The 27,487-nt window shown below is 43.2% G+C and overlaps 2 protein-coding genes across 5 annotated transcripts in view; both read left to right on the top strand.

Annotated features, from left to right (window-relative positions):
• LRP6 (LDL receptor related protein 6) overlaps positions 1 to 24,130 on the top strand; it is a 107,777-nt gene extending 83,647 nt beyond the window's left edge. For 2 of the 4 annotated variants that reach the window (XM_083503314.1, XM_083503316.1), the window contains 10 exons: positions 33 to 244; positions 1,291 to 1,484; positions 6,002 to 6,211; positions 6,455 to 6,580; positions 9,688 to 9,924; positions 10,921 to 11,031; positions 12,901 to 13,131; positions 14,584 to 14,720; positions 16,309 to 16,406; positions 18,181 to 24,130. In XM_083503314.1, the coding sequence (XP_083359440.1) occupies positions 33 to 244; positions 1,291 to 1,484; positions 6,002 to 6,211; positions 6,455 to 6,580; positions 9,688 to 9,924; positions 10,921 to 11,031; positions 12,901 to 13,131; positions 14,584 to 14,720; positions 16,309 to 16,406; positions 18,181 to 18,472 (1,848 nt within the window). In that variant the 3' untranslated portion in view covers positions 18,473 to 24,130. The remainder of the gene's footprint in view (positions 1 to 32; positions 245 to 1,290; positions 1,485 to 6,001; positions 6,212 to 6,454; positions 6,581 to 9,687; positions 9,925 to 10,920; positions 11,032 to 12,900; positions 13,132 to 14,583; positions 14,721 to 16,308; positions 16,407 to 18,180) is intronic. The other 2 variants (XR_014526256.1, XM_083503315.1) reach the window with 2 other exon arrangements.
• LOC310707034 (ATP synthase subunit delta, mitochondrial-like) lies at positions 17,171 to 17,833 on the top strand. The gene has a single exon (XM_083503627.1). The coding sequence runs from the start codon at positions 17,230 to 17,232 to the stop codon at positions 17,725 to 17,727; it is 498 nt and encodes a 165-aa protein (XP_083359753.1). The 5' UTR covers positions 17,171 to 17,229; the 3' UTR covers positions 17,728 to 17,833.
• Positions 24,131 to 27,487: the final 3,357 nt, after the last annotated feature.

Consider the following 27,487-nt stretch of genomic DNA (forward strand, 5'->3'; position numbering starts at 1 on the left):
ATCAGTCTTCAATCTTTTTCTTCCCTCCCCAGAGCTTTACGGTTGTGATGAGTCCAGTTCCAAATCAGAACCTAGACATACAACCCTATGATCTGAGTATTGACATCTACAGTCGTTACGTTTATTGGACTTGTGAAGCCACAAATGTAATCAATGTTACACGCCTGGATGGAAGGCTGATGGGGGTGGTGCTGAAAGGAGATCAGGATAGGCCCAGGGCCATTGTTGTGAACCCAGAAAAAGGGTAGGTAGAATGTTGCATGGAATATACATGCTTAAAACTCAGCAATTAAAGCGCCAGGTTCTCTTTTTCATCAGCTCACCTTTTTGAAATAGAAGGTGCTTCTGTGACAGAGTAACTAGGTAATGGAAGAACGGTTGACAGCAGAGTGGAATGACATGTTGGGTGGACTTAGAGACTGGTAGAGGGATGGCAGTGGGGAGTGTGGCTGTGTAAGAGAGAGAAAAACGGGGTGGGGGAAAAATGAGAGAGTTGAATAGTTAGGGTATAGCTGTTATGAAATTTGACATTTATCATTATTGGATCAGGGAAGTACAACTTTAAAATATATATACCGTATTTTTCGCCCTATAGGACGCACTTCTTCCCCTCCAAAAATGAAGGGGAAATGTGTGTGTGTCCTATGGGGCGAATGCAGGCTTTCGCTGAAGCCTGGAGAGCCCCACCGCCAGCCCCGCAAGCTCGGGGGACAGCGGGGAGCGCGCCATCCCACTGTCTCCCGACCTGGTTTGGAGGTTGGCGGAGGGCAGTGGCGTAGCGTGGGGGGTGCAGGGGGGGCCGGGCACAACATCTGGGGGTTAGGGTTAGGGGGTGCAAATCCATGGGTTAGGGGGCGCAAATCCACGGGTTAGGGAGCGCAAATTACTTGCCTTGCCCCGGGTGCTGACAACCCACGCTACACCACTGGCGGAGGGCTTCCCCCTCCCCCAGCCCCGCAAGCTCCTAGAGCGATGCCAAAGCTGCGTGCAGCTTCGGCATCACTCTGGGTCCTGTTCTGGGGTCGGGGGAAGCTCGGGCTTCCGGAGAGCTTCCTGTTCTGGGGGCTGGGGTCGGGGGAAGCTCGGGCTTCCCCCGCCCCAGCCTCGCGCCTGGGGGGGAAAATAATTTTCCCCCATTTATTCCCCCCCCCCAAAAAAAATCTAGGTGCGTCCTATAGGGCGCAAAATACGGTAATATCAACATCTTAGATATTATGCTCCATAAATAAATATATGGGGAAGGACAGCTTTTAAGAAAAGGACATAAATGATCTAACTCTGTTTTTATAGGTACATGTATTTCACCAATCACCAGGAGAGGTCTCCTCCTAAAATAGAAAGGGCTGCATTAGATGGAACTGAACGTGAGGTCTTATTTTCCAGTGGACTGAGCAAGCCTGTAGCCTTGGCAATTGACAACCAGTTGGGGAAGTTATTCTGGGCAGATTTTGACCTCCGGAAAATTGAGAGCAGTGACCTTTCAGGTAGAGTAAAACAACAACTTCCTTTTACCAATTTTAATCAGTGTTGTAAGTATTTCATAAACTGGTAGGAAGGAATGGGTATTCTCTCTTGCTCCATTGCTGGTTTCCCCTTTCCTCTTTATATTTTCATTGTAGTGAATTTGCAGAAATTTCTGTGAGGCAAGAGCAGACTACGCTCAGTTTAAATATACAGTTATACCTCGGGTTAAACATGCTTCAGGTTGAGCATTTTCTGGTTACGCCCCGTGGCGACCAGGAAGTAACGGAGCATGTTGCTTCCGGGTTTTGTCGCATGCACAGACACTCAAAATGACGTCACACAAATGCGCGGAAGCGGTGAATCGTGACCTGCAGGCAAGGGTTGTGTAAACGTCAGAATGCGAACGGGGCTCTGGAACAGATCCCGTTCGCATCCAGAGGTACCACTGTACTAAAAAGATTGCTAGTGTGCCCACTGAGCATTTTCTTGCGCTAAGCTCTATGGAATTGGGTGATAACCAGCTCTGTAAAGCAGCTTATCAATATGTTTTAGACTATTATTATTTTCCAGGACTGAGCTCTGCATTAATCTTGAGAGTGTCAACTAAGGGATGGATTGGATCATAGAATCATAGAATCATAGAATCATAGAGTTGGAAGAGACCACAAGGGCCATCGAGTCCAACCCCCTGCCAAGCAGGAAACACCATCAGAGCACTCCTGACATATGGTTGTCAAGCCTCTGCTTAAAGACCTCCAAAGTAGGAGACTCCACCACACTCCTTGGCAGCAAATTCCACTGTCGAACAGCTCTTACTGTCAGGAAGTTCTTCCTAATGTTTAGGTGGAATCTTCTTTCTTGTAGTTTGGATCCATTGCTCCGTGTCCGCTTCTCTGGAGCAGCAGAAAACAACCTTTCTCCCTCCTCTATGTGACATCCTTTTATATATTTGAACATGGCTATCATATCACCCCTTAACCTCCTCTTCTCCAGGCTAAACATGCCCAGCTCCCTTAGCCGTTCTGGCTAGAATCCAGAACGGACCTACAACTAATTGTTGAGGGGCCGGCTCCAGCTGGGCCTCCCCTGGGCCTCACAGCCTCCTCCCAACATGTGTAATGTTACATGTGTGTGACGTCATGTGCATGCAGTGAGCCCCCCCCCCCAATGTCACGTGGAACTCTGCGCCTCTATGCAATTTTGTGGGCATTTTTACAATTTAAGTAAGTAGTTGATTTAATAAAAATATTAAATAAACTTCCATATAATATCTTTAATATATTTTCAACTAAATTAAGAGTAGTTCAAGTTGCATCTGTTTCAGAGGTCTAAGTGGAATAAGCCCCATTGAATTCAGCAGGGCTTGCTTGTGAGTAGAGACACATTTTCTTGCACTGCTTACTGACAAACACTCTCCCCATCATTCTCACCTCATGTCACATAGTACCCAACCTCCTATTTCAGCATAAGGCCGTTAGTTAAATCTTCCTCTTCCATTTCCCCCTGCCACAGAAGGACCCCCCCCAAAAAAAACCCATCTCAAAGGGAGGGAGGGAGGGCAAGCAAGCAAGCAAAGAGATAGTAAAGGTAAAGGGACCCCTGACCATTAGGTCCAGTCGTGGCCGACTCTGGGGTTGCGGTGCTCATCTCGCTTTACTGGCCGAGGGAGCCGGCGTACAGCTTCCGGGTCATGTGGCCAGCATGATTAAGCTGCTTCTGGCGAACCAGAGCAGTGCACGGAAATGCCGTTTACCTTCCCGCCGGAGCGGTACCTATTTATCTACTTGCACTTTGACGTGCTTTCAAACTGCTAGGTTGGCAGGAGCAAGGACCGAGCAACGGGAGCTCACCGGGATTCAAACCACCAACCTTCTGATCAGCAAGTCCTAGGCTCTGTGGTTTAACCCACAGCGCTACCCGTGTCCCTTCAAGCAAAGAGATAGCCTCCTTTAAATAAAATTTTAAAACCTTCATTTTTAATATGAAGGGTAGCTATTTATTGGGAACCAACAACGTAAACACCACCAGAAAATCAAAATCAAAATACTCCCCCCTCATGGGTGTGGATCTTTGATTGTCTAGCCATGGGGGGTTCCTCCTGGATTGTTAGCAGGCTCTGCACAATTAGCTAAGTGCTGAGAGCAGGCAGTTCAGCTTAAAGCGTTTGTGCTGGTTTGTGTAAGTTTACAGGTGAGGGCTTATTGTCATCACGAGAGGAGGGAGGAGCAGGGAGAGATGGTGCCTGCTCTCGAGAAAAGTTCAGCTGAGCTGTCCCCTGGGAAGCTGTCAGTCTCCACCTTTTGTTCATATTTCACTCAAGTGTTTCAACCAGGCAATATGCCTTATCATGATGTCATTTCAACATCAGTATTCAGCGGTATAGCAATTTATACAGACCCAAGAGATGGCCTTCTGAAACTTCCATTTGCAGAAGCAAGCAAGTACACCCCCCACAAAAATGGTCCCGATTGTCTCTTTTGAGAGACAGTAATAGCTTTGTGACATGCAAAGTGGCCCCCTATGCACTGGCTGTCAGAAAAATAAAAACAAGGAAAAGGAATTAAATAAAATCACTATAAATTGTTGTGGTGATTGGGAGGTTCAATATGAAATCAAGCTGGATTTGTGTTTGTTGGTGCCTTTGGTAACTTTTCTCTCTTACATCATGAATGTTGTCATGGGTGTATGATCTACGTTATTTTATTAATACTGTTACTACAAATTTGTCAAGGCCGTGGGCAACAATCGTATGAGTATAAAAATATAAATTTCTCTAAGATGTAGTCTTTAAAAGTTGTTGTTTTTATTATGCTGGTATAGTTCAATTTTAATTGATGAAAGCCACTGTGGTGGACAGCAGAGCCAGACCAGAGCCTGACGACGCAGTCCCCCTGAAACTCCACCAGAGGGCTGGTGCCTCTCTCTGATTGGCTACAGAGTCAGCGAGACACAGAAGGGGGAGGAGCAGCACTCTGGGAGGGAGAATAAAAGGAGCCGTTTCTGAGGGAGAGCGTGAGATAGATAGGGAAGGCTAAGGTTCAGGGAAGGTTGAGAAGATAGATAGGGCTGGATTTCAGAGGAGAGCTAGGGAGTAGGATAGGATTTGACTGAGGGAGACCTGGTTCTGAGTTGAGTTAAGCATCCACCCTGAGGAGACCATCTGGAGCAAGAGGACGCTCTCCGGAGTGTTCTGGGAGGTGGAACCTGAGGGAATTCCGGCTCCCTGGGTCTCCGTCCAGCCAGGAGGGGAGAGTTCTTCCGGGTCCAGAAGACTCCCAGGAAAAAGGGGGGAGGGGACCCCCTGGGTCTGCTAGACCATTGGGAATACCTCAGGTTGTGAAGAGAGTGGAAAGTGAGGGAAAGTGCCCCTCACTCCTCAGCTAAGGTCTTAACCTAGGAGGGAAGCTGTGCTGCTTTAAAATTATTTAACTGCCAAAACTAAGTAACAGAAGCTAAAGTTTAAGAAGAGCTATACCCATAGAATTGTGTTTAAGCCTCTGTCATCTTTTTACCTCGTTTTAGTAATAAGTTAACTTCTACTTGAAAGAACACATTTCCTGGCCTGTTTGGTTTCACAATCTTCTTTTTTAATAAAACTTTTCTTGTTTGCTTGATCAGCTGCTGCCTGAGACTCTAAATCATTAAGTTTTCCCTCACACAAGTCCCCCACATGATAGCCTGTGGTAAATTGAACAACTTCACGTAATTGGCATACAGTGAGGTGTGTTGCTCTATATTTAATTACAGTGGTACCTCGGGTTAAGAACTTTGCTTCAGGATGAGAACAGAAATTGCGCAGCAATGGCACGGCAGCAGCAGGAGGCCCCATTAGCTAAAGTGGTGCTTCAGGTTAAGAACAGTTCCAGGTTAAGAACGGACCTCCGGAACAAATTAAGTTCTTAACCCGAGGTAGCACTGTATTAATTGGTGATAAGTGGTAGGATCTGCTACATATTATGTAATTCAACATGTATATTAGAAAGACAGGTTTTACACACCCAGACCCACCCACCCCCTGTCCTGGATCAGACAAACCGTTCACCTAGTACAGCATTCTGTTTCCCACAGTGGCCCACCAGAAATCTGTAAGGTTGAGGGCAACAGCTGTCTCCCACTGCTGAAACCTGGCACAGGGTCTTGTAATCTAGACTTTGCATAAAGCATACAGGGGGTGTTGAGGGCTGTTGTTCCGCCTTCTGGCTGTTGGCCATTGGGGTGCCTCAGGATGCGTCTTTTCCTCTTGTTTGTCTGAGGGAGGCTGTGAGGAATCCTGAACAGGTATGGAGATTGCTTGCTTCCTTTCAGCCCAAAACTAATGTAATCCAGATATTAAGATGGGAAATTAGTTCATCTGGATAGAGACTTGTAATCCGTTTTGGACGGGGTGATTTCATGAGGTGACGTTCTCCTTGGAAGACCAACCAAACACGTGCGTGGGGGCAGCGAGTAGTGCATTATTGGTGCATTATTGGTGCATTATTTCTCATTGAACCCTTGTTGCCACATTTTTCAACTCTATTTCTTCTCCACTCCATAGGAGCCAATCGGATAGTCTTAGAAGATACCAACATACTACAACCAGTAGGGCTGACTGTGTTTGAAAACTGGCTGTACTGGATTGACAGACATCAACAGATGATTGAAAAGATTGACACAACACTTCGAGAGGGTCGTATGAAAGTTCAGGCTCGTATTACCCAGCTCAGCGATATTCATGCTGTTAAGGAACTCAACATACAGGAGTACAGTAAGTGTCAAGCAACATAACAGGGAAGAAAAACTAAATGGCCCGTATCACACATGCTTAAGATTTTGTTGGTTTCTTTATTATGCTGTTCACTACCATTGAGGGATCCCCCAGTAAACTCCTAATGAGCCGTAGGGTTACCTTGAATATAATTTGGAAACCACTGATATATGCTGTATTTTATTTTTTTAAAACAGTTTTAATACATGAACAATAGGTTTCCACTCTTATTTTGCTCCGTAGGACAGCACCCCTGTTCCCAAGATAACGGTGGTTGCTCACACATTTGCATTGTCAAAGGTGATGGAACGACACGTTGTTCCTGCCCTGTGCACCTTGTCTTGCTTCAGGATGAACTTTCTTGTGGAGGTAAAGCTTCTTTATATTTTGTTTCCATTTTTAAGTGGCATCCTTCCCCCTATATAAGTCAATACACAGAGGGATGCAGGTGGTGCTGTGGTCTAAACCACTGAGCCTAGGGCTTGCCGATCAGGTCGGCAGTTCGAATCCCCGCCACGGGGTGAGCTCCCGTTGCTCAGTCCTAGCTCCTGCCCACCTAGCAGTTTGAAAGCACGTCAAAGTGGCGGGAAGTGGGAAGCCCAGGTAGTGCTAACCATGACTAAAATCATATCATTCTAAATCATGATTAAAACAGAGCTGGCTTGGGGTGGGGTGGGGGAAAGATTTGTACTAAAGAGGGAAGAAGGAGTGCACAAGCTTGCATCTTGCTCCAAACCATTGTTAAGAGAGATGCCTCTGCAGTCCAAGGCTAGACATTTAGGGCAGTTAACATTTTTTCTCTGTCTCTGACCTTACAGAGAAAGTGTGAGGATTTTGAAGTGTTAAACCAATGTGAATTAGTTAGCTTATTTCCACAGCAAACATGTCTACATCCTAGAACAAGGGTATTTCAGCAATGCTTTCCTAGACATTTAATGCTATGCTAAAATGTAAGTGTATGAGAGAAAGAGAAAAATAGATATCTCCAAATTTATGCTCCATTCAATCAATAGTAACTACAGTTTTGCTAACTAGGGTGGAATCTACACACAAATAAAAACCGTTCTGAAAGTGTTTTTTTTTAAAGTGTTTTTAAAAATACATTGAATTTTCTATAAGGCTCAGCATCACCATCTAGTGTCACATTGTATATTTCACTTAAAACACACTTGAAATGTTTTATTTGCAGTTGTATAGCTGAGTCCTAGGTGTGAACAGCTGCATTGAGATTGTGGTGGTGACTGGAAGGAGCTTAAAAAGCCCTCACTCTGAAACAAGACCTATTGAATGCATTTATAGAAAGCACATAACTAGACACTGAGTCACTGTGGTGCACCCATCTGCTGTACATTATATCCCTTTTTAATGTTTTCATATAGACTTATTGTAGAACATTGGAACATGAGCTGCCTTCATGAACACAACTGGATTGCACTAAAAACAGAACTCTTCATGTCCCACTGAAACATAAAGGCATAATAAGGAGCTTATTGCCCAGGCATTATATGACCCATAAGAGCAGCAAAATAACCAGACTGTACAACAGTGATGGGATAAAATCAGGCCAAAACTTTACTAGGATCAGTTCATAATTCCACAAGGCCCATATTGATGGAATGAATCCACTGGGTTTGGACTACTCCAAACCTGTTCCATAGGAGTTGGCCAGTGTTGAGTTCCCGTGGTGCAAGCCAAGCAAGCAAGATCTCACTGGGGGACCAGGGTGCAGATTCCAACCAGGCAGATACCCAACCCAAGCTTGGTCAATCCCCCACTCAGGCCCCTGTGTCGATCCTGTCCAATGCCATTTCCACCCTCATACAAACAATGTTCTTCCACCTAACAAAGGAAGGCCATAATTTCACTGAGGGAAAGTGGGGAGGGAAGCCCAACGAAGTGCCAATCAGGTTGAGGGGGGCAGGAATCCTTTCTGGCTCTGTCAACCAGCAACCCAAAATTGCTCAGTGTAGGCTCTAACCTGAGGGTGGGCAGGCAGGATGCTCTCAAAGCAAAATGGCTCTGAGTTCCAGGGAAAGCAGCCTTATATAGGCTTCCTCCCCCTTGCAAGGACTCATAGTACAGCTTTTTCCCATGAGCCATTGCACAGAGAGGATAGTGGGCAAAACCTTGCCCAGTATTTTTCTGCAATCTATAGACCACAGCGCTGCCAGGCAAAGGCACTTATTGGGCATGGAACACCTAGCAGAGGCAAAGGAGGATTCGTGTGTGTGTGTGTGTGTGTGTGTGTGTGTGTGAGAACTTAACAGCCTAGTGCAGGGGTCAGCAACCTTTTTCAGCTGTGGGCCAGTCCACAGTCCCTCAGACCATGTGGTGGGCCGGACTATATTTTGAAGAAAAAAATGAATGAATTCCTATGCCCCCAAAATAACCTAGAGATGCATTTTCAATAAGAGCACACATTCTACTCATGTAGAAACATCAGGCAGGCCCCACAAATAACCCAGAGATGCATTTTAAATAAAAGGACACATTCTAATAATGTAAAAACGTGCTGATTCCTGGACCATCTGTGGGCCGGATTGAGAAGGCGATTGGGCCGCATCCGGCCCCTGGGCCTTAGGTTGCCTACCACTGGCCTAGTGAGATGAGTAGAAAAGACACAACTCAGCAGATTAGACCCGTGCTCGTTGTTCCCAACAGTGCCCAACAAAGCGACTGTTGCCCTGTTTATAACCAAGTATTTCAATTAGTGTATTGCCCAGAAGTACCCTAAAATACTGCAAAGTTTGTATGCTAGTTGGCATAAGAGCAATGGCTCATGGCTTTCAGTTTATATATCCAAATGGCCCAAAGTACAACTCATCTGTGCCATAGCTTGACAACAGGCTAGTGGATTTCTCGTTTTAAAACAAAGGGAGGAGAGACAGAGAGGGAAGATTTTACAAAGAGTTGTGTAGCTGGACATGGGATTGCCCACTCCCTCCTCAGATTGAAATCTGCCTTCTTTCTTTGATTGTGGCACTTTCAAAACCATAGTGAGAGTGGCTGGGAGGGGCAGTAGGAGGGAGGGGTGAGGTGAGTCAGGCATCCTCACAATATCTCCTTGAGGATAATCCCAGGGACAAAATAACAAAATATAAATAGACCCATTATCAGCTCCAGGTTGCAATTTTTTTTATTTAACACTGATTTTGTTTTGAACCCGGAGTGTCTATTGCTCTGGAAACCATGTAGATCTTGAGTAGAAAAGACATTACATTTGAGGCTGTTTCTATTCTGCTGTGTAGATTCCGGAGTTTAGTTTGACTATACATCATTGCATCACCAGAGTTCAGTCATTGCAGTGGGAGAGGCAGAGGTTGGTTGTTCACAATTCAAGCAGAGCCTTAGTTTTGGTTTTCCATAAATATGGCTTCTATCTTCCCATAGATATTTTTGACACTTGATCAGACGTTTATGTGCTGTTACTTCACAGTTTCATTCTTCTGAAAAAAACCAAAACTTTTTCGTAACAGAACCACCAACATGCTCTCCTCAGCACTTCACATGTTTCACAGGGGAGATTGACTGTATTCCTGCGGCTTGGCGCTGTGATGGGTTCACTGAATGTGAAGATGCCAGTGATGAAAAGAACTGCCCTATGTGCTCAGAGTCCCAGTTCCAGTGCGAGAGTGGCCAGTGCATTGACAGTATCCTTCAGTGCAATGGAGAAGCAAATTGTCAGGATAGCTCAGATGAAAAGAAATGTGAAGGTATTAATTTTTCCAGCTCATGAAAGAAACTGGAAAATTGAAATGAAGATGAAATTGGAGATGAAAAGGAAGAGGAACAGTGGCAACTTTTTAAACAATCTTGATATACATATTTCAAACAACGAAAATCTCTTTAGAATGAATTATCTGTTCTAACAGATACCTACTGCTGTATGTATTCTGTGCAGCAATAAGAAGTACAATTCTGAGCTTAGGAAATCCAGTTTCTTTACTGAGAGAAACTGAATTCTGAAACTTACTGAAACCTTGCAAATTGAGTGAATTTGCATAGTTCCTGTTCTGTAATTTTACCAGTTTGTGTATTCCAATTTTGTTTGCTGTTGGGAAAAGCAAGGAGTCACATGGGACAAGACTTTTAAGCATATATTTACAGCCCAAAGGATTTAAAATTTGCAAAACTCAAATTCTTGAGAAGCTGAATTTTGCATTCAGTGCCATAGACTCTCTGACTTGTGAGGAGTGATACCTGCCCTCTTCCCATTGGCAACTCCCTTTGTCCCTTCTTCCTTTATGAAATTTTCTGAAATGGATGGAGGAAGGGAGAGCTAGAAAACAAGAGTGATTTTTATCTCTCACTCTCTCTCTCAAGAGCCAACTCTGCTCTCTTCTTCTGCTAGTGGAGACTAGCCTGTTCCTCACATGCTTGAGGTTTTAGGTAACATATAGTGGGCTACAATAGTGGTTTCTGAATTGCTGGAGGGTCTCTAGAGAAGGTGGATTAGGGTGGATTAGGGTCTTATTGATTCTCCCTATTTACACCTGCTACAAAAAGCAGTCATCTGCCAGAGCCCCCAGGGCCTCAAATTTGTACATTGTTCAAGTCAAATAGGCTTGATTTGCCTCCTGATTTAGAACTCTTGTAATGATAGGCTTTGATACTATTCATTATCTTGATTTTTATGCTGAGCAATTGGCTAGTTGTTTCAGAAATTTGTGATACTAAGTAAACACATGTTTGCTTTTATCCTCCTCCAGTGCTTTGTTTAACAGATCAGTTCCGATGTGCCAGTGGGCAGTGCATTGGGAAAAACAAGAAATGTGACCACAACTTTGACTGCAGTGATAGCTCTGATGAACAGGGATGCTGTAAGTATGAAGTTTAAATACAAAACAACTACTACAGTGGTGCCTCGCAAGACGAAAAGAATTCATTCTGCGAGTCTTTTCGTCTTGCGATGTTTTTGGTCTTGCGAAGCACGGTCCGTTGCAACTGTGCCTCTTCAAGCGGCTTTAAAAAAAAAGCGCAAGATGTTTTCGTCTTGCGAAGCAAGCCCATAGGGAAATTCGTCTAGCGAAGCAACGCAAAAACGGAAAACTCTTTCGTCTAGCGACTTTTTCGTCTTGCAAGGCATTCGTCTTGCGGGGCACCACTGTATTTTGATCCAGTTCATAAGTTATCTTGCTTGTAGAATACAAATGATAGAAGTTAGCTTTATATTAGTTGAAATAAAGATAAATAGCTTACGCTACTGTTATTCTGGAATTGAAGTGAGAGAATGAACAGAATAAACAGAATTAGGAACCAGACAGCATCCGTATATCACATTCTTTACCCCTAGCTACACCTTACAGACTCTCTACCATGCAGATGGCTCTTATCATGTGGAAAGAATTAGTCTTCCTGCTCAACCTTCCTGGCAGACTAGGACACGAAGACTTCCCACATGGTTGAGACCATCCATGCAGTAGAATTTTAATGGTACAGCTGCACAATGCCATTTTTACAACAATCCCATGGCTCAAAAGGCATGTGCTTCAGCTCTTAACTCTCATCATCTAGTTAAAGAATACTTTTATCCATTCTCAGGAGAGCTAAAATGTCCCCTTTCAAGCATCTCTGTACAATTCCATTAATCCCATCAGTTTCTTGCTACCTCACTTCTCACTTAAGCTAGGAGCAGATATTTCATCACATCCTACATCTCCCACTAAATATTTGTGGCAAGTTAAGATTCATAAGGGATCAAGGTATTCGATTTCTGGGAATGGATGTGAGAGATGACCTAACCTGGGGAGAAAACAGCAAAGACCTGATGAAGAGAGCACAGCAGAGGTTATATTTTCTGAGAATCCTCAGGAAAAACAATCTCTCAAAGGACCTGTTGATGGCATTTTACCATTGTACTGTTGAGAGTGTATTAACTTGTGGTCTGTGTGTGTTGTTTGGGAGCTCACGGTCAGGGAAAAAACAATGCTGTCTAGGGTTGTAAAGACTGCGGAGAGAATAATTGGGTGCACTCTTCCCACCTTGGATCAAATCTATGCTTCCAGGTGCCATAAGATAGCTGCAGAGATAGCGCAGGATAGTGTGCACCCCGGAAATGATCTCTTTCAGCTTCTGCCTTCTGGAAGAAGGTATAGGGTTATAAAGACTAGGACTAGCCGCCTGAGAAACAGTTTCTACCCCAGAGCCTAGGACTTGCTGATCAGAAGGTCGGTGGTTTGAATCCCCGCGACTGGGTGAGCTCCCGTTGCTCAGTCCCTGCTCCTGCGCACCTAGCAGTTCCAAAGCACGTCAAAGTGCAAGTAGATAAATAGGCACCGCTCCGTCGGGAAGGTAAACAGCGTTTCCATGCGCTGCTCTGGTTCGCCAGAAGCGGCTTAGTCATGACCTGGAAGCTGTATGCCGGCTCCCTCGGCCAGTAAAGCTAGATGAGCGCCGCAACCCCAGAGTCGGTCACGACTGGACCTAATGGTCAGGGGTCCCCTTACCTTTAAGGAGTCTCTATGGGAGTTATTGTAGTTAAAATGGGGTATCAGAGTTTTTAGAGGGCTAACCAGGTTGGGATAGCTGGCATAGCAGGCTTGTTGGGTTTTGAATGTTTTATGTAGATTTTTCAATTTCGTTGTTCCGTATGGGACAATGACAATAAAGATTATTGTAATCGTATAGAGTGGCAGGACTCTAAGGTTCAAGTTATTTAAAATGTGTATTTGTTATCTCCTTACTTTTAGACACAACAGAGGAACCAGCCCCGCAAGCCACCAATACAATAGGTTCTATCATTGGTGTGATTCTCACAGTTTTTTTGGTTGGTGCCATGTACTTTGTTTGCCAGAGGGTATTGTGTCAGCGCATGAAAGGGGATGGAGAAACCATGAGCAATGACTATGTCGCACATGGACCAGCTTCTGTACCACTGGGCTACGTTCCTCACCCAAGCTCTCTCTCTGGATCTCTTCCTGGTTAGTCATCAGACATACAAGCATTTTGGAACTTTGTTGTCTCTTATGTTCTGTCTGAATGAAGCTTCTCATAGTTTTGCTGATGTGTGCCAACAAAACAATGTGAGTTCTGGCTTCTATTTTTGGCAACTGTTCTTGCAGAAGCTGCAACTAGAATCCTCAAACATTATTTTTATAGTCAGTTGGAGTTTTATGCACCACCCGCTTCTTCCACTGGCATAAGTGTGGCAATTCCTAGGCTCAAATATATCCCAATTAACAGTTTACTGAAGCCCTAATAGGCTGATAGGAGTGGTGCTGAAAAGTGATTAGCAGTAGACCCGGTGGTGTTATTGTGAACTCAGAATAAGGGTAGGTGGAGTGTGCCATGTGGAAGTATATGTTTTAAGACTTACCAACTAAAACATCCACTCTAACTTTCACCAGTCTGGTGCCTTAGAGCTTTATTGGACTGCATCTTCCATCACCCCCAGCAAGCCCAACTTAGGTGGCTAATGCTGATGGGAGTTGTTGTCCAGTATAGCTGGAGGGCACCAGGTTGGTGATTGCTGGTCTAGTCCTTTTGATTGAGTGCTGGCTTTCCTCCTCCATCTTCAGATCTTCTTGGCAGGAATTAACTGCCTTTCAATAGCACTGTGTGTAGTAATCTTTCCTAAAGTACATGCATACGCCAGACCTGGACACATTATCTAATAGCAACTAAAGCTCAATTATGCAACCTGTGTAGGTTATGCAAATTGAAAACGTTTGTATGATTTCATAAACTTTGAATATTTACTTTTGCCGTCATTACCTTCCTAGTAAAAGTGGGTGTCCAATGTGTGGGTGATAGGACAGACCAGGAGGGATCTCCTTTATAGACATTTACAAACAAACGAAAAGCCCAAGCACAGGAACTGAGGGCTGTCAGCAAAAGTTGATAGCAGAGAGACTGGCAGGCAAATTGCTTCCCTTCAACCCAGGACCCCAGTGGAAGAAGGGTCATATAAGCTGTGAGGTGTCGCTTTACAGTTACTGTTTTGTGTGAATAGTAGGAGTGGCCATGCAAGCAGGAAGCCCCCACAGAGCTGACCTCCAAAGCAGCAGGGTCACAGATACTGGGAAGATGTGTGGGCAGGGTGACAGTGAGGGTGGGGTGGCATAGGAGTGCTGGACTAGCCCCACCTCTGCATCCAAACCACTCTACCCCCACCCCATCCCGAAAAGTGGCAATGGCCCGTGGCCCACTCGGTGGTTTAACAAATGTGTGTAGAAGTGGTACTTGTTGGAGATTCTTTAAAATGTGTAAAGCCTCCCCAAAAGAGTAGTTATTCATGTTATTTGGAGAAAATATGGGTGCTATTAAAGCTTGCTTGGGCATATGGTCCCTGTTATCCAGAATACTATTGTATTCTATATTGTCTTGTATACTATCAATGTTGTGAATGTTGATTAGTTTTCTTTCTGTTTTAGGAATGTCCCGTGGCAAATCTGTGATCAGCTCACTCAGTATTATGGGTGGAAGTAGTGGACCTCCATATGATAGAGCCCATGTTACTGGGGCATCATCCAGCAGTTCTTCAAGCACCAAGGGCACTTACTTCCCTCCAGTAAGTCACTTCTGATAAACTATTCTTCTGTAATTTGTAGCACTGCTGAGCCTAGCTCTGAAAACTGGACCATAAAGCCTCTTTTTGCAGCACAAGGAAAGGACAAGTTAGGTCAATATTCTAACAAATCTGTAATCTAATATTGAGCAGGAAAGCTAAATATTAGATAGAAACTTATTATATAAATATTTTTTCTCCTTGGAGCTTTCAGTTTGAAGGCATAGTCTGAAGGTACACAATATAGCAACTTTTCTGAATCTAAGATGATTTGAATCTGATCAGTGCCTTGATGGGAGACTACCATGGAATTCAGGGAACACTTTCTTAAATTCCACTATGGAAATAAGACATAAAAATTAAGTGAAATAAAAGCAAATGCTTCTGAGCAGTAAAAATTAGTAGTATGTAAAACACTAGCATTTCCATATACCTACAGGATCACCATGCCTTACACGTGCCCACTTGACTGCTTCGATTGATAGAATTGGCACCACTACAGGTGCCACATAATGCCCATTCTGCATTTGTAAGAACATGATTGTTTAGCATGGCAGTGCCTGCACTTTGGAACTCCCTGCCTATTGTGATCAAGCAGTCACTCTCACTGTATTCTTTTCTGTGCCTGCTAAAAATGTTCTTGTTTAGACAAGCTTAGGTAAAGGTAGAGGTATCCCTGACCGTTAGGTCCAGTCACAAACGACTCTGGGGTTGCGCGCTCATCTCTCTCTATAGGCCGAGGGAGCTGGCATTTGTCCGCAGACAGCTTCCGGGTCATGTGGCCAGCAGAAAAAAACAGAAATGCTGTTTACCTTCCTGCCGGAGTGGTATCTATCTACTTGCACTTTGACGTGCTTTCGAACTGCTAGGTGGGCAGGAGCTGGGACCAAGCAACGGGAGCTCACCCAGTCGCGGGGATTCGAACCGCCAACCTTCTGATTGGCAAGCCCTAGGCTCTGTGGTTTAGACCACAGCACCACCCGCATCCCCCTTAGGGAGCCACTTTCTTAGCCAGATGCTTAGAAAGTTGAGGTAATCTTAACCTGTTTTAGTATTTTAACTTTTGTATGTTTTAAAGTATGGTTGTGTTTTTTCTCAATTTTATTGTTTTATAGCTTTGAGGGTTTTGGGTTTTTTTACAATCAAGCAGTGTATAAATTTAATTAAGTAAATATATATGACACTGCTCAAAATTCTAAGAAACCAAAAAAATTAAAAATCAGTACACTTTTGAAAGGTTCAGTCGTGATTCAAAATGGTGTTCAACAGTAGACAAAAACCTGCTCCTTGATCTCAGCGACTGTCAAAATGGTTACAATATATTATGAGGTGTCATAAGGAACTGACTGCAGGCCTAATCTTCCATGTTTTTCCAGTGGTTTTGCTGCTCCTTTCTCACCTTTATTCCAACTCTAGGTGGTTTAACAAACTAGTGCGCACAAACAAGTTTCCAAAATACATACTAAATGGTAGAAGCTAGTGCTGCGCTTACTAAGGATTGGCTTACTACTGCTGTGCTTAAAATATTGCTTTTAAACTTTGTTATGGTTCTGTTAAAATTGTCTCCCCTCCTCTCCCTCTCTCTCAAAAGATTTTGAATCCTCCTCCATCACCAGCTACTGAGCGTTCACATTACACTATGGAATTTGGTTATTCTTCAAATAGTCCATCTACCCATCGATCGTACAGGTAATTTTATTATTTGCATTCAATGGCACTGTAGTGTGGCATTTCAAATAAGTCTACTAAACCTGTCTAGCCCACAAACATTTTTACTCCATACATGGTGTGCATGTAGTCATTTGTAGTACACAAATGTCACACAGAAAGAAAAGGGTCCTCCTCCCACTTCACAAAACTCCATCTAGAGACGGCCCTGGCTTACAGGGTGCTGTTTACAAGCTTGCCCCTGTGCCAGCTGCTTTCTTAGCAGTGAATCAAAGGCACCTTTAATTCCCAATATTTGTAAGCCCATGGTTGTCTTTTGGGGTGTGCATATATGTTTCCCGAGCCAGGACAGTATCAAAATGGAAGGCAGAAGAAGTGAATGAATATACTACTCCCTGAGCAAATAAGATTTACTGAAATGTCATGCAAAGCAGGTCTTGCCTTGCACTGTGGAGGCTACACAGGGAGCTGCCTTCATTTTTCATTTAATGCAAAAGCTGTCTAAGGAGAAAAACTTAAAATGTGTTTGGACTTTTCCAAAATGTCTTTTTATTGTGCATTCATAATTATTTGTTGTGTTAATAACTTTTTATACCAGAAATAGCTCTGATAGCTCAGTTGGTTAGAGCATGGTCCTGATAACGCCAAGGTTTGATCCCTGTAAGGGACAGCTGCATATTCCTGCATTGCAGAGGGTTGTACTAGATGATGCTCAGGGTCGCTTCCAACTCTGTGATTCTATGGGCTTCCGCTCGGCGCGGTGCATGCCGGGACCTGTAGTCCCAGGCTTCTCCCGGCGCCTTCCTTCCCCGCTGCTGGTCTCCGCTGTGCCCTTGGCGTCGCCATGCTCCCTCTCGGCCGCTTCCTCGCCCGCCGCGCCTGGGCCCTGGGCTCCCGGGCCCACGCCAGGCACTATGCCGAGGCCGCTCCTGCCGGGCAGGCCCAGATGGCCTTCACCTTCGCCTCGCCCTCCCAGGTTTACTACAATGCGGCCAACGTGAAGCAAGTCGACGTCCCCACGCTGAGTGGGTCCTTCGGCATCTTGGCCGCCCATGTTCCCACCTTGCAAGTCCTGAAGCCTGGAGTTGTGACGGTTTATGCTGAGGACGGCTCTTCCACAAAATACTTCATTAGCAGCGGCTCTATCACAGTGAACGCAGATTCTTCAGTCCAGCTCCTTGCTGAGGAAGTGGCGATGTTGGATCAGCTCGATGCTGCAACAGCCAAGTCGAACCTGGAGAAGGCCCTGTCGCAGCTGGCGTCCGCCTCCGACGAAGCGGCAAAGGCGGAAGCGCAGATCAGCGTGGAAGCCAATGAGGCGATCGTGAAAGCTTTGGAGTGAGGAGGGAATACCCCGCTGCTTTCTGGAAACGGCCCTGTCTCTCTTTTCCCTTTGGACCTCCTTCTCTTTGTCCGTGCAGATGGTTTGGGTAAACCCCGTCAATTTAGCTTTTTTTTTTTTTGTGATTCTATGAAATGTTCTGGGTTATGTTGCTGCCTTTGTTGGGCACATGTTTCCCTTCCAGATGGCAGTAGTGCTGTAGTGCTCTAACATTGGGGAACCATTGCAGGACAACTAATAAAGTGAAATTGATGTGTGGATGGTGCAATATCAGTCAGCCACCAATGCACTTTTATTGCATCAACGGCATGTTGCAAGAAACACCCACACCCACAAAAACAACCCTTTGCCTACTGATCATATTGGCATGTTGCATGGTCAAGGAAATCTGAGATTCCTTTCAAATGTTGATGCGTCTTTCCTTCCTAACTCTTTTTTCCCTTCCCATCCCAGTTACAGGCCATACAGCTACCGGCATTTTGCCCCTCCCACTACACCATGCAGCACAGATGTTTGTGACAGTGACTACGCCCCCAGCCGTAGAGTGATGGCAACTGTGGGAAAGGGTTACACCAGTGATTTGAACTATGATTCTGAGCCTGTACCCCCACCGCCCACACCACGCAGCCAGTACTTATCGGCAGAGGAGAACTATGAGAGCTGCCCACCATCTCCATACACAGAACGGAGTTACTCTCATCACCTCTATCCACCGCCCCCTTCTCCTTGCACAGACTCCTCATGAGAGACTCCCTCCCTCCTTTGACTGCCTCCAACCCACCAGTGTAAATACTAACTGTCCTTATCAAGAGGGGGGAGGGCATGAGGCAGGCTATAGTGTGTACAGCTGAAAATTATTAAATGAGGGTGGGGGTTATATTGCATATATCTTGTACAGAAAGGGGGTGGGGAGAGAGAGAAGGTTATTTATATATTTTCCTAAAACAGTTTGCTGCTTTGTGCCATAAGAAAATTTTAAAATTTGTATACGAAGTTTGTTGTTTATTTTTCCAAATGGAACACAAGAAGATGCCTTAAAATTTGTGAAGTGACTGAGCACATAGGGAAATAGAAGGATCAAGGTTGTGTTGCTGTTCAATGAGCCAAACACCAAAAAGGAGAAGAAAAGAGCTTTTGACAAGGAATAGAACTAAGGGAACCGACCCGAAAGCAGTATATATAAACCTCTTCAAAGAGCTGAATAACCTCTGGCATTTGCTCTGATGGACCAGCAATTCAAATTAAAGCTGAAGAAAACTGATAACTAATGGTACATAAACCGGACAGATAACTAATGGTACATAAAGGGCTTTATTCTCAGAAGTGAAATCATGGATGCTTATACACTTTTGAAAATGGCACCTTTTTGTTTAATTCACATTTTCTGAAGTAGCCAAGTTGCATCATTTCTGCGTTTGTCCCTTTCTAGGTGTTCTGTCATTTTCTTGGTTGTGGTTATGTTTCAAGTCTCTCTGTGTGTGCTAAAAAGAACAATATAGGTGTTCAGTGGATTGTGGCTGTTTATTGGGTGCCACAATAACCTCCTGAGAGGAGAATAAGGAGTGGGCCTCGAGCTTGCTTACTTCTTCCCTTATGTCTCCCTGCTCCATTTTGCAGGGCCAGGAAGGTCTCTTTGTTAGCATCTGTCTGCTGTAAGAGAATCAAGAGAAGGAGTGCACAAACTTGAGGACTGTTCCTAGTTCCACCACCCTGTTAACTCTTTGGAGCTGAGTAAAGAATGAATGGGCCTTTTGTGAATATGTAAGTGTGTGTGGGTGCATGTGTGTGAGAGGAGTCTCCCCCCCCCTTCCTTTCCTGGCAGTACAATAGGATTATGTTCTACCAGGTCAGAGCTATTCCCATCATAAAGACAAGGGTAATTATACCTGAATACCTTTTCCTGCCAGCTCTTTAAAATGTTTCAGTGCCCAGGAAAGGTGTTGTTGTATAAAAATATAATGACATCATCATCATCATCTAGATGTCATATTTATAAACTATAAAATTTTACTTTCAGTTCTTAGTTTAATGTAAATGAAATGTTATGTTCTTGCAGTACTTTCAGTGTCTAGTGAATACCGCAGTATACAATGCTTACATATATATTTTAAAATGATATTTTTCTTTATTAGGAAACATTTAAGCGTTTTTCATTCAGGGTGCACTCTGGACCTCCTTGGTTGTTTGAAACACGTCTTCCTGTTGAAGTTAAGTAACCCACTCTTTGCAGTGTGATTTCCACTTCCTCTTCTATGGCAGAAATTCAGTTCTTAAGCATAAACTAGTGTGAACAACAGGTTTTTTTACCATCATTCTTTGCCAAAGTATTTTGTTATCTATCTATCTAGTTAGTTTCATTTTCTCTACAACCCTTCCCTGATTTGAAAGGGGTGCCAGGGCTTCATTTTATGGTAGCTTTACATGCTGGCAAGAAATCAACATGTGAAAAGGCTTTTCTGAAGTTCAGGCTTTGGAACTTGGACAACTATCACAAAGAGGCTACAGAGCCTTTCTGCTAGAATAAAAATAATAGTATTGTTACACTGATTGTAAATAGATGTCAGGAAATCCCATTATTTTCACTAAGAGCTGTTTCATACATTTTGTGGAAATCATATTAGCCATGACTGCACCTGCATTACCACATTGGATGCTGAACTAAATGAGAAAAACACAAAATTGAGATGTGTGTTTTCAAAAACTTGGGAATACAGAACAGACATGTCCCGGAAAGTTGCAATGGGCTACTCCTCCTTAGAGCCTCCTCATATTGTATTTAGAAATAAATCACAATTTCATGCTTTGTGTCATGTAGGAAATACTAGTATAATATCAGCATGGGCATGGCAGCCACAACTGCTGTATAAAAGAAGCCCTTTTATGTCTGAAAGTTTTCAGGCTCCAAACATGACCTGCCTTTGAATCTGTAACTTTCATGTTTTTTTCTTTTTTGCTAACTTGTGCACTGTTCCATTTCATTCTCAGAAGCTCACTTTTATTTCAACTCCATGAGCAACCTTGGCATTTGGAAATCTAATGGATGTACACTATGTGCCTGAAGAAGCTTTAAAGGAAATCTATTTGTATTCTAGACCTAAGTGCATTGACATGGAAGTAAACTTAAATGAGTTAATTGAAATTTGCTTCCAACGTTATGCTTGTCAGGATTTCAGGCCAAATTTTGGAATTAGACTTTGGTTTCAAAGGCTAGCTTGTACATTTCTACACCCCCCCCAAAAAAAGTGCTAAATTACAGGAGCTTCATTTCACAAACTTGGAAGTTATCTAGCTGTCCATTTTGAACAGAAAATATTTACCTGGGATCACCTGGAAGTTGCAGAATAAGGAAACTTCATGCAGTACCTAATCTGGGAAGAATATTTGAGGTTGAACAGAGGCTGTACTGCTGGTGGGAAGTGACCGTTCATTGTTGACATCTTTAAGTGAACACCATTCTGACTGGGAATTAGCCCATATAAAATTGCACTGGGGAATTCAGAATATTGCGTTGCTTTATCTCAATCCAAATGTTTGTACTGCGTTGGCAACAATCTTCTTCTTGCAAAGTGTGTATTTGTGCCAATTTCTTTTACAAGGTGGTTGAGCTTATGCTGTGCTGTGCTATCTTCTTTCAGTGATGGAGCCAAGATTTCTTGCCTCCTGTGCAAATTCATTTAGATGACAGATAACTGTCAATTTTTTGTGGTGCACACAGGACAAACCCTGGAAAGAAAGCCACTAACTTAGAGCAAATGCTATCTTGAGTCAAGCCAAGGATAAGCTGTTTCGCATCTCTGTAGATCAACAGTTGCATACTAAAACAAATCAATCAAAGAGTTGAATTTACATTTGAAGATGAGCAAGAGCACTAAGAATAGAATCTTTGTTCTTGTTTGTAAAATTGAAAGTGCAATAATATAATATAATAAAATAAAAAGAATAGAATGAAACCATCTGGGTGCCCAGCTTGTCGGCTTGACTTGCACCATTTCCTCCACCTCTGTGCAGTCTCTTGGCTTGACTTTCCCTGTAACTTGCTCTGTTCATCATTACCCATGTTTTGCCTATAGCAACAGAAGGGCTTTCCACCACCAAGAATCAGGGAGAAGGCTTGGCTAGAAAGAAATACAGGGTGGAGGCATCCAAAGTCACAGGAGAAAATTACATTTATTTGCGGGTGCTCTCCCAGTTTCTTCAGCCTAACGTGTTTTGAGTTTAACTCTTCACCAGAGGTAGAGAGGTAGTAGTCAGTCACTTTTTGTTCCCTGAACCAAGGAGCTGCTTTCACTTAGGAGGCCATTTACACCCAACAGAAAACTTTCTCCTGGCTTCTGTTTTCCAGTTTGTCCATAGTTTTCATTAGCTATCAGGATCCTTCCCCATATTATCCCCACAATTTTATGAAAGATTGTGTGGACAGGCTTCTTGTGCATATGGGCCTATGCAAAGGGCAGCCAGGTCACAGGTTATGGAGTTTGGTACCACAAGATGTGGTGATGGCCACCAACTGACTGCTTTCAAGGGGAATTGGACAAACCCAGGGAGGCTGTCAGTGGCTAGATTATTATGTCAGCATATAACCATTAAGACTTTATATGTCAAGTCCTGTTGGTTATATGCTGACTGCAGAGGCATCTGGTTAGCCACTGTGAGAAACAGGATGCTGGGCTGGGTGGGCTCTTGGTCTGATCCCGCAGGTCCTTCTCTTAGGATGCATGGGCAGCATCCATTCGCCACCATGCGAAGACAATCCTTGGTCAGGCAGAGACCATAGCATTCCATATAATCAATATTATTTGTGTTTCAGTTACCAAGTGTTCACATTTGACAAGCATTTTTAAAATAAACACCTGTCTAATAGACATTTGCAAAAGGTATTTCTAAACTTCCTGATTGTAGCCTTTTCCAATTCTGTTTTGGCAAGATAAAGTCAGAAAGTCAAGTTAATCTTTCTCTAGTAAAGCCTTTCTGAAATAATTATCAGAAAAGCAACCATGATGAGCACCTGTATGCTTGATAGGAACAGATATAGTATCATTTAGCTTTAATTGCAAAAACAGTACTCTACATTAAATTATTTTACAGCCACAGAAAAAATATTTATATTTATTTAACTGGGTTCCCAGTGAACGAGTTCTACAGAAAGCTATTTAAACATAGTTTCTAGATGCAGTAAACAAAGTTTTTATGTATGAGACTACTTTTAAAGTCTCTGGGTTTGTTTGTTTTTACTAAAATTAGACTGGGGGATGCATGATGACAATCAGTCATGAATGCTACTTTTTATTTAAGAGATTTAGAATTTTTTTTTTAAAGCCAAATGGGAAGTGGAATGATCCAAACCATAGGTCACAATTACAAAACAGAAAGCATGCAAAACTATACAACATGCATCCCACTACTAACGGGATGTTTAAGTAAATGTGCATAGAAACTGTAGGTGCATTTTTTTATTTCCATTGATTTCAGGGGGACAGAAATATGTATGTTTCAGTCTTTCCCATTGCAATCAATGGGACTGAAAAAAGTGGGCCTTTCAGCACACAGATAAGCTACCATTCTGTTACATGCTACAGGGTGAAATCTGTTAGTTGTTAATTGGTGGAAAGCACCTGTTAACAGGAATGACTGAGTTTCATAAAACTGTACTTGTGATGTTTGCAGGTAAAGTGATAACTCCAAAATCTGTGTGCGAGCACAGGCACTCTGAAATTTATTTGTCTCTGTCCATTTATGGCAGTTTTCATTAAGGAGGGCAATTTTTGTCTTGAAAATACTTGGTGTCGGCCTAAACCATGTTAAGGACATTTTTGTCTGGCATCCATTTTAAACTTTAAAATGGAAAATAAAAGAGTTTTTTTTTGAGGGGGGAGTGGAGGAGAGTTCACTGTTGCAGTAGAAGCATTGGGTGCCAAAAAGAGGTTAAAGGGATGCTGGCCCAGAGGCCTAAAACAACAAGGCAGGGGAATCTTCCAGTCAAATCTATCATTGCCTTCAGTCAAACTGGGGAAGCGATGGAGTCAGTATATTTTCACATATGAAGATACAAGCCACCATAAGCTGAACAAGCCTTGTTTGCAAAGTGAAGGATCTGGTGCTGCTTTTAATATTTTAAATGCTCACATCTTGTAATTTTTATCTTTATTTCACTGTCTTTAAAATCCAATTAGTGTGGTCATAGACTTATGTATGGTGGTGCTTTGCAAGGATGTATTTGTTATAATGACCAACATTTGGTCAACCCTACTCACTCATTCACTAACACTTCTTTTTGAATTGTAAAATAAAAGTGCTTTACGCGCAAACTGTACATAACCCTTGTACAAAGTTCCCATCCCCCCTTTTCAATTATTACTATACGTGGAGTTGTAACAAATAAAATGTTGATTTTTTTATAATAAAATTGAATGGAAGATAAATTTATTATATTGACAGGACACAGGAACTTACATATGGCTAATTAAATGATCTATGCCTTTTACACTGTGGAGGGGTTATTGTTTTTCTTCGTTACTATGTTTTGTGTTTTATATTGTAACCTACCCTGTGATCCTTGGCTGAAGGGCTCTAGTTAGTTAGTTAGTTAATAAGAGCTTATAAACCTGAAATGACAAAAGAGCCAAACTGGTGTGTACAGTGAACATCTTTCCCTGAAGTATGTGCTATACTTTAACTTCTCATTCAATTTCATTGAAACACTGCAAGATGGAAGCAATAAAATGAGCTTTAAGAGGCTGCACCTGTAGCAAGAATAGATCTGCAGATATGGATATCATACATAAATGCAGCAGACTTCTTTTCCATAGGGAATGGCTTTTCATAGTGAAGATGTCACTATAGAGAAGAGCTGCTGTAGCCACCCCCTATCTGCAATGATAATTTACTAAAGTCTTAAATACTGGCAGAATGTCTGTGTGTGGTAAGCCTGCTGGAAGACTTTTTAGGGCTCCCATGATTTCTTTTTTGACCTTCAACATTTGTTAGTTTTTAAATGTACAGAAAAACAAAAAGAGAGGGGAAAGAATCCGTCTCTTAGGAAACAACAATCCATCATGTACAATTTTCATATGCAGTCTGAATTACAAAACGTAATTTCAAAAATCCATATTCAAAGATAGTAGAAAGAGGTTAGTTAAAAATTGTATCCGAAAACTACAGATAAACTAAGTAAAGATATCAGGCTATGTTTTCAAATTAATATCTCGGAAAGACCTTCAGACCGAAAGGGCAAATTAGCATTTTGAGATCTAGTACAATTAGGACAAATAAAGTGTCTTCACAAAAGAATATATAAGACAGGCCCCAGTGCCTGAACTGTCTTTTGCAGGAACAGAGCCTGAGGAAGTAATAATGGACAGGCTCCAACTGGAGGACTATGTGTGGTTGGCAGAGTATGATTTTGGTCGGTAATCCTGCACACACATACCTTTGGGGGAAAGCCTAATGGGGGAGGGGGGCGAGAACTCTATGAGGATTGACTAAGCATGCTCTGTCGCCTCAGACTGTGATTGGGTGGGGGGGCAGAAGAGAAATCTGGGGGGGGGGCAGCAATAGAATCACATATTCTCGTTGTCGCCCTGAGGTGGAGCACTCTACTAGCCTTTTGAACTTGGGTGGTCAAGTGCCTCTCTGTTTAAAAGTGAAATGCTATAGCAATTTATATTTGGAGAACTCTATGTATACAGAATTACAGTGGTGCCTCGCAAGACGAAATTAATTCGTTCCGCGAGTTTTTTCGTCTAGCGAATTTTTCGTCTTGCGAATCACGAATTCCCATAGGAATGCATTGAAGATCAATTAATGCGTTCCTATGGTCAGAAAAAGTCCAAAGCCAAATTTGGTACAACAAGAGTTTATTAATTGCTCTTTAAAGTCACACATACTGTAAAGAGCATTTCAAAAATTGAAGGAACAATAAGTTTCTAAACATGACAGAAAAACATTTAAAAATCAACAAAGTGTACAGTACATTTTCTAAGACTCTGGGGGACAACTCGAAGAAGGTTCCTCTTCCACTCTTTGCTTCTTGCTGAAGAACCTGTCCATGGTCTGCTGCTTCATCCGCCTTTTCAGCAGCTCCCTGAAAGGCGACATGACCCTCGTATCAAAAGTGTTCACAAGGTCATGTGCCACGTGCTTGTCAAGGTGGTGCCGCTGTGCAAAAGCCTGCACATCCTTCCACTTCTGGCAAATGTCCCTCAGTTCTTTGGAGGACAGCCGTTCCTCAGTTGCTTCCTCCTCTTCCAGTGAGGCCTGCTCCTGCGCAGCCTCTGCCTGCAGTTCGACCAGCTCCTGGGTGGTCAGCTCGTGGTCGTGCTCCTCCACCAGCTCGCTAAAACTAACCATAACCCTAACTGTAATGCTAACACCAGTGCTTTTTTCTGGGGGGGACGCAGGGGGAGTTTGGCCTCATTGAGGGGCAGTATTTCAATATGAGTAGGAAAATGAGAGTACCCCTAAACATTTTTTGGGGGGGGGGGAGCACTGACTAACCCTAACCCTCATTCTAACCCTAACCGTAACTTAAATTCTAAAACTAACCTGGACACTAATTTTAACCCTAACCTTAATCCTCATTCTAACCCTAACACTTACCCTTATTGTACTTCTAATCATAACCCTAACCCCAATTCTAATCCTAACACTAAAACTTGTTGTGTTTCTTTTATTCCTGCTTCATTACAATTGCTTTTTGCTTTTCTACTAGTTTCCTTGTTTCTGCTTGTTTTTCTTGTTTTGGGTTTATCAAATATACTGCATCGGGAGTCTTGCTTTATTTTGGGATTCTGGTGATATTGTTTCTTTTCCAGTGGCTTACTCGAACCCAAACTGTAATTCTAATCCTGACCCTATGCATAATTCTAACCCCAACCCTAAACCTTATCCTTACAATAAGCTTAACCCTAACCATAACGCTAACCGTAACCCTCATTCTCACCCTAACCCTAATTATGATTCTACCCTAACCATAACACTTAACCTAATTCTTACCCTAACACTTTTCCTTTGGCTTGGCTTGGCTTGTTTCTGTACTGCTTGTGGTTTTGTTTTATTTCGGCCGGGCTTATTTATTCAATTTAGTATTTTTGGTGGTATTACTTCTGTTTTATCAGCTTTGATTGATTTGAGGTTTTGGGGGTTGGATTCTTTCCAGTGTCTCATTTCACTCGTATCATTTCCTTGTTTGTTGGTAGTTCTGTGTCAGGCTTCAGGGACTCGGCTTCCTCCCCCACCCTTTGGCAGTAGATAAACAGAACAAAGTGAAAGGAGTCTCTTACCAGTTAGAAGCTTTAATGATCATAGAGAGAGAACAAAGAATCCATTTCTAGGAATGAAGGTGCTCCCAATTAAGGATACCACTCACTTTCCCCCTCGTCATCCACATCACCTCCGCGTCTTGCAACCTGATCACGCAACCACTTTGCTTTCTCTGCTGCCGCCTTATCTTCTCTCCTTGACCTTGGGCTGAGCGGGTGTACACTTTCCAGCGAAAGAGAGTCTGTTAACTTTCTCTCTCCCAGTTCTTCTCTTAGCTGTTCACCACCCAGTTCCTCCCAGCTTCTGTCTTCTGATCTATGTCCCTCTGCAAACCATTGTTCCAAATCTGTACTGTCCCACTGCTCCTGGGAAGATCCATGATCCTGGTCAGGAGAAGGGGGAAGGGGAGACTCCCACCATTCCTCCTCAGCACGATCCCTGACATCACCCCCCCCCCCCGAGCTCTCCTCCTTCTTCCACCCCACTGGCTTGGGTCTATGGG

The sequence above is a fragment of the Podarcis liolepis genome (assembly GCF_965112155.1).
Source record: "Podarcis liolepis genome assembly, chromosome: 5".
Classification (NCBI taxonomy): domain Eukaryota; kingdom Metazoa; phylum Chordata; class Lepidosauria; order Squamata; family Lacertidae; genus Podarcis; species Podarcis liolepis.

Coding starts and splice junctions, on each gene's coding strand:
- LOC310707034 (XM_083503627.1), top strand. CDS start 17,230: ATGCTCCCTCTCGGCCGCTTCCTCGCCCGCCGCGCCTGGGCCCTGGGC.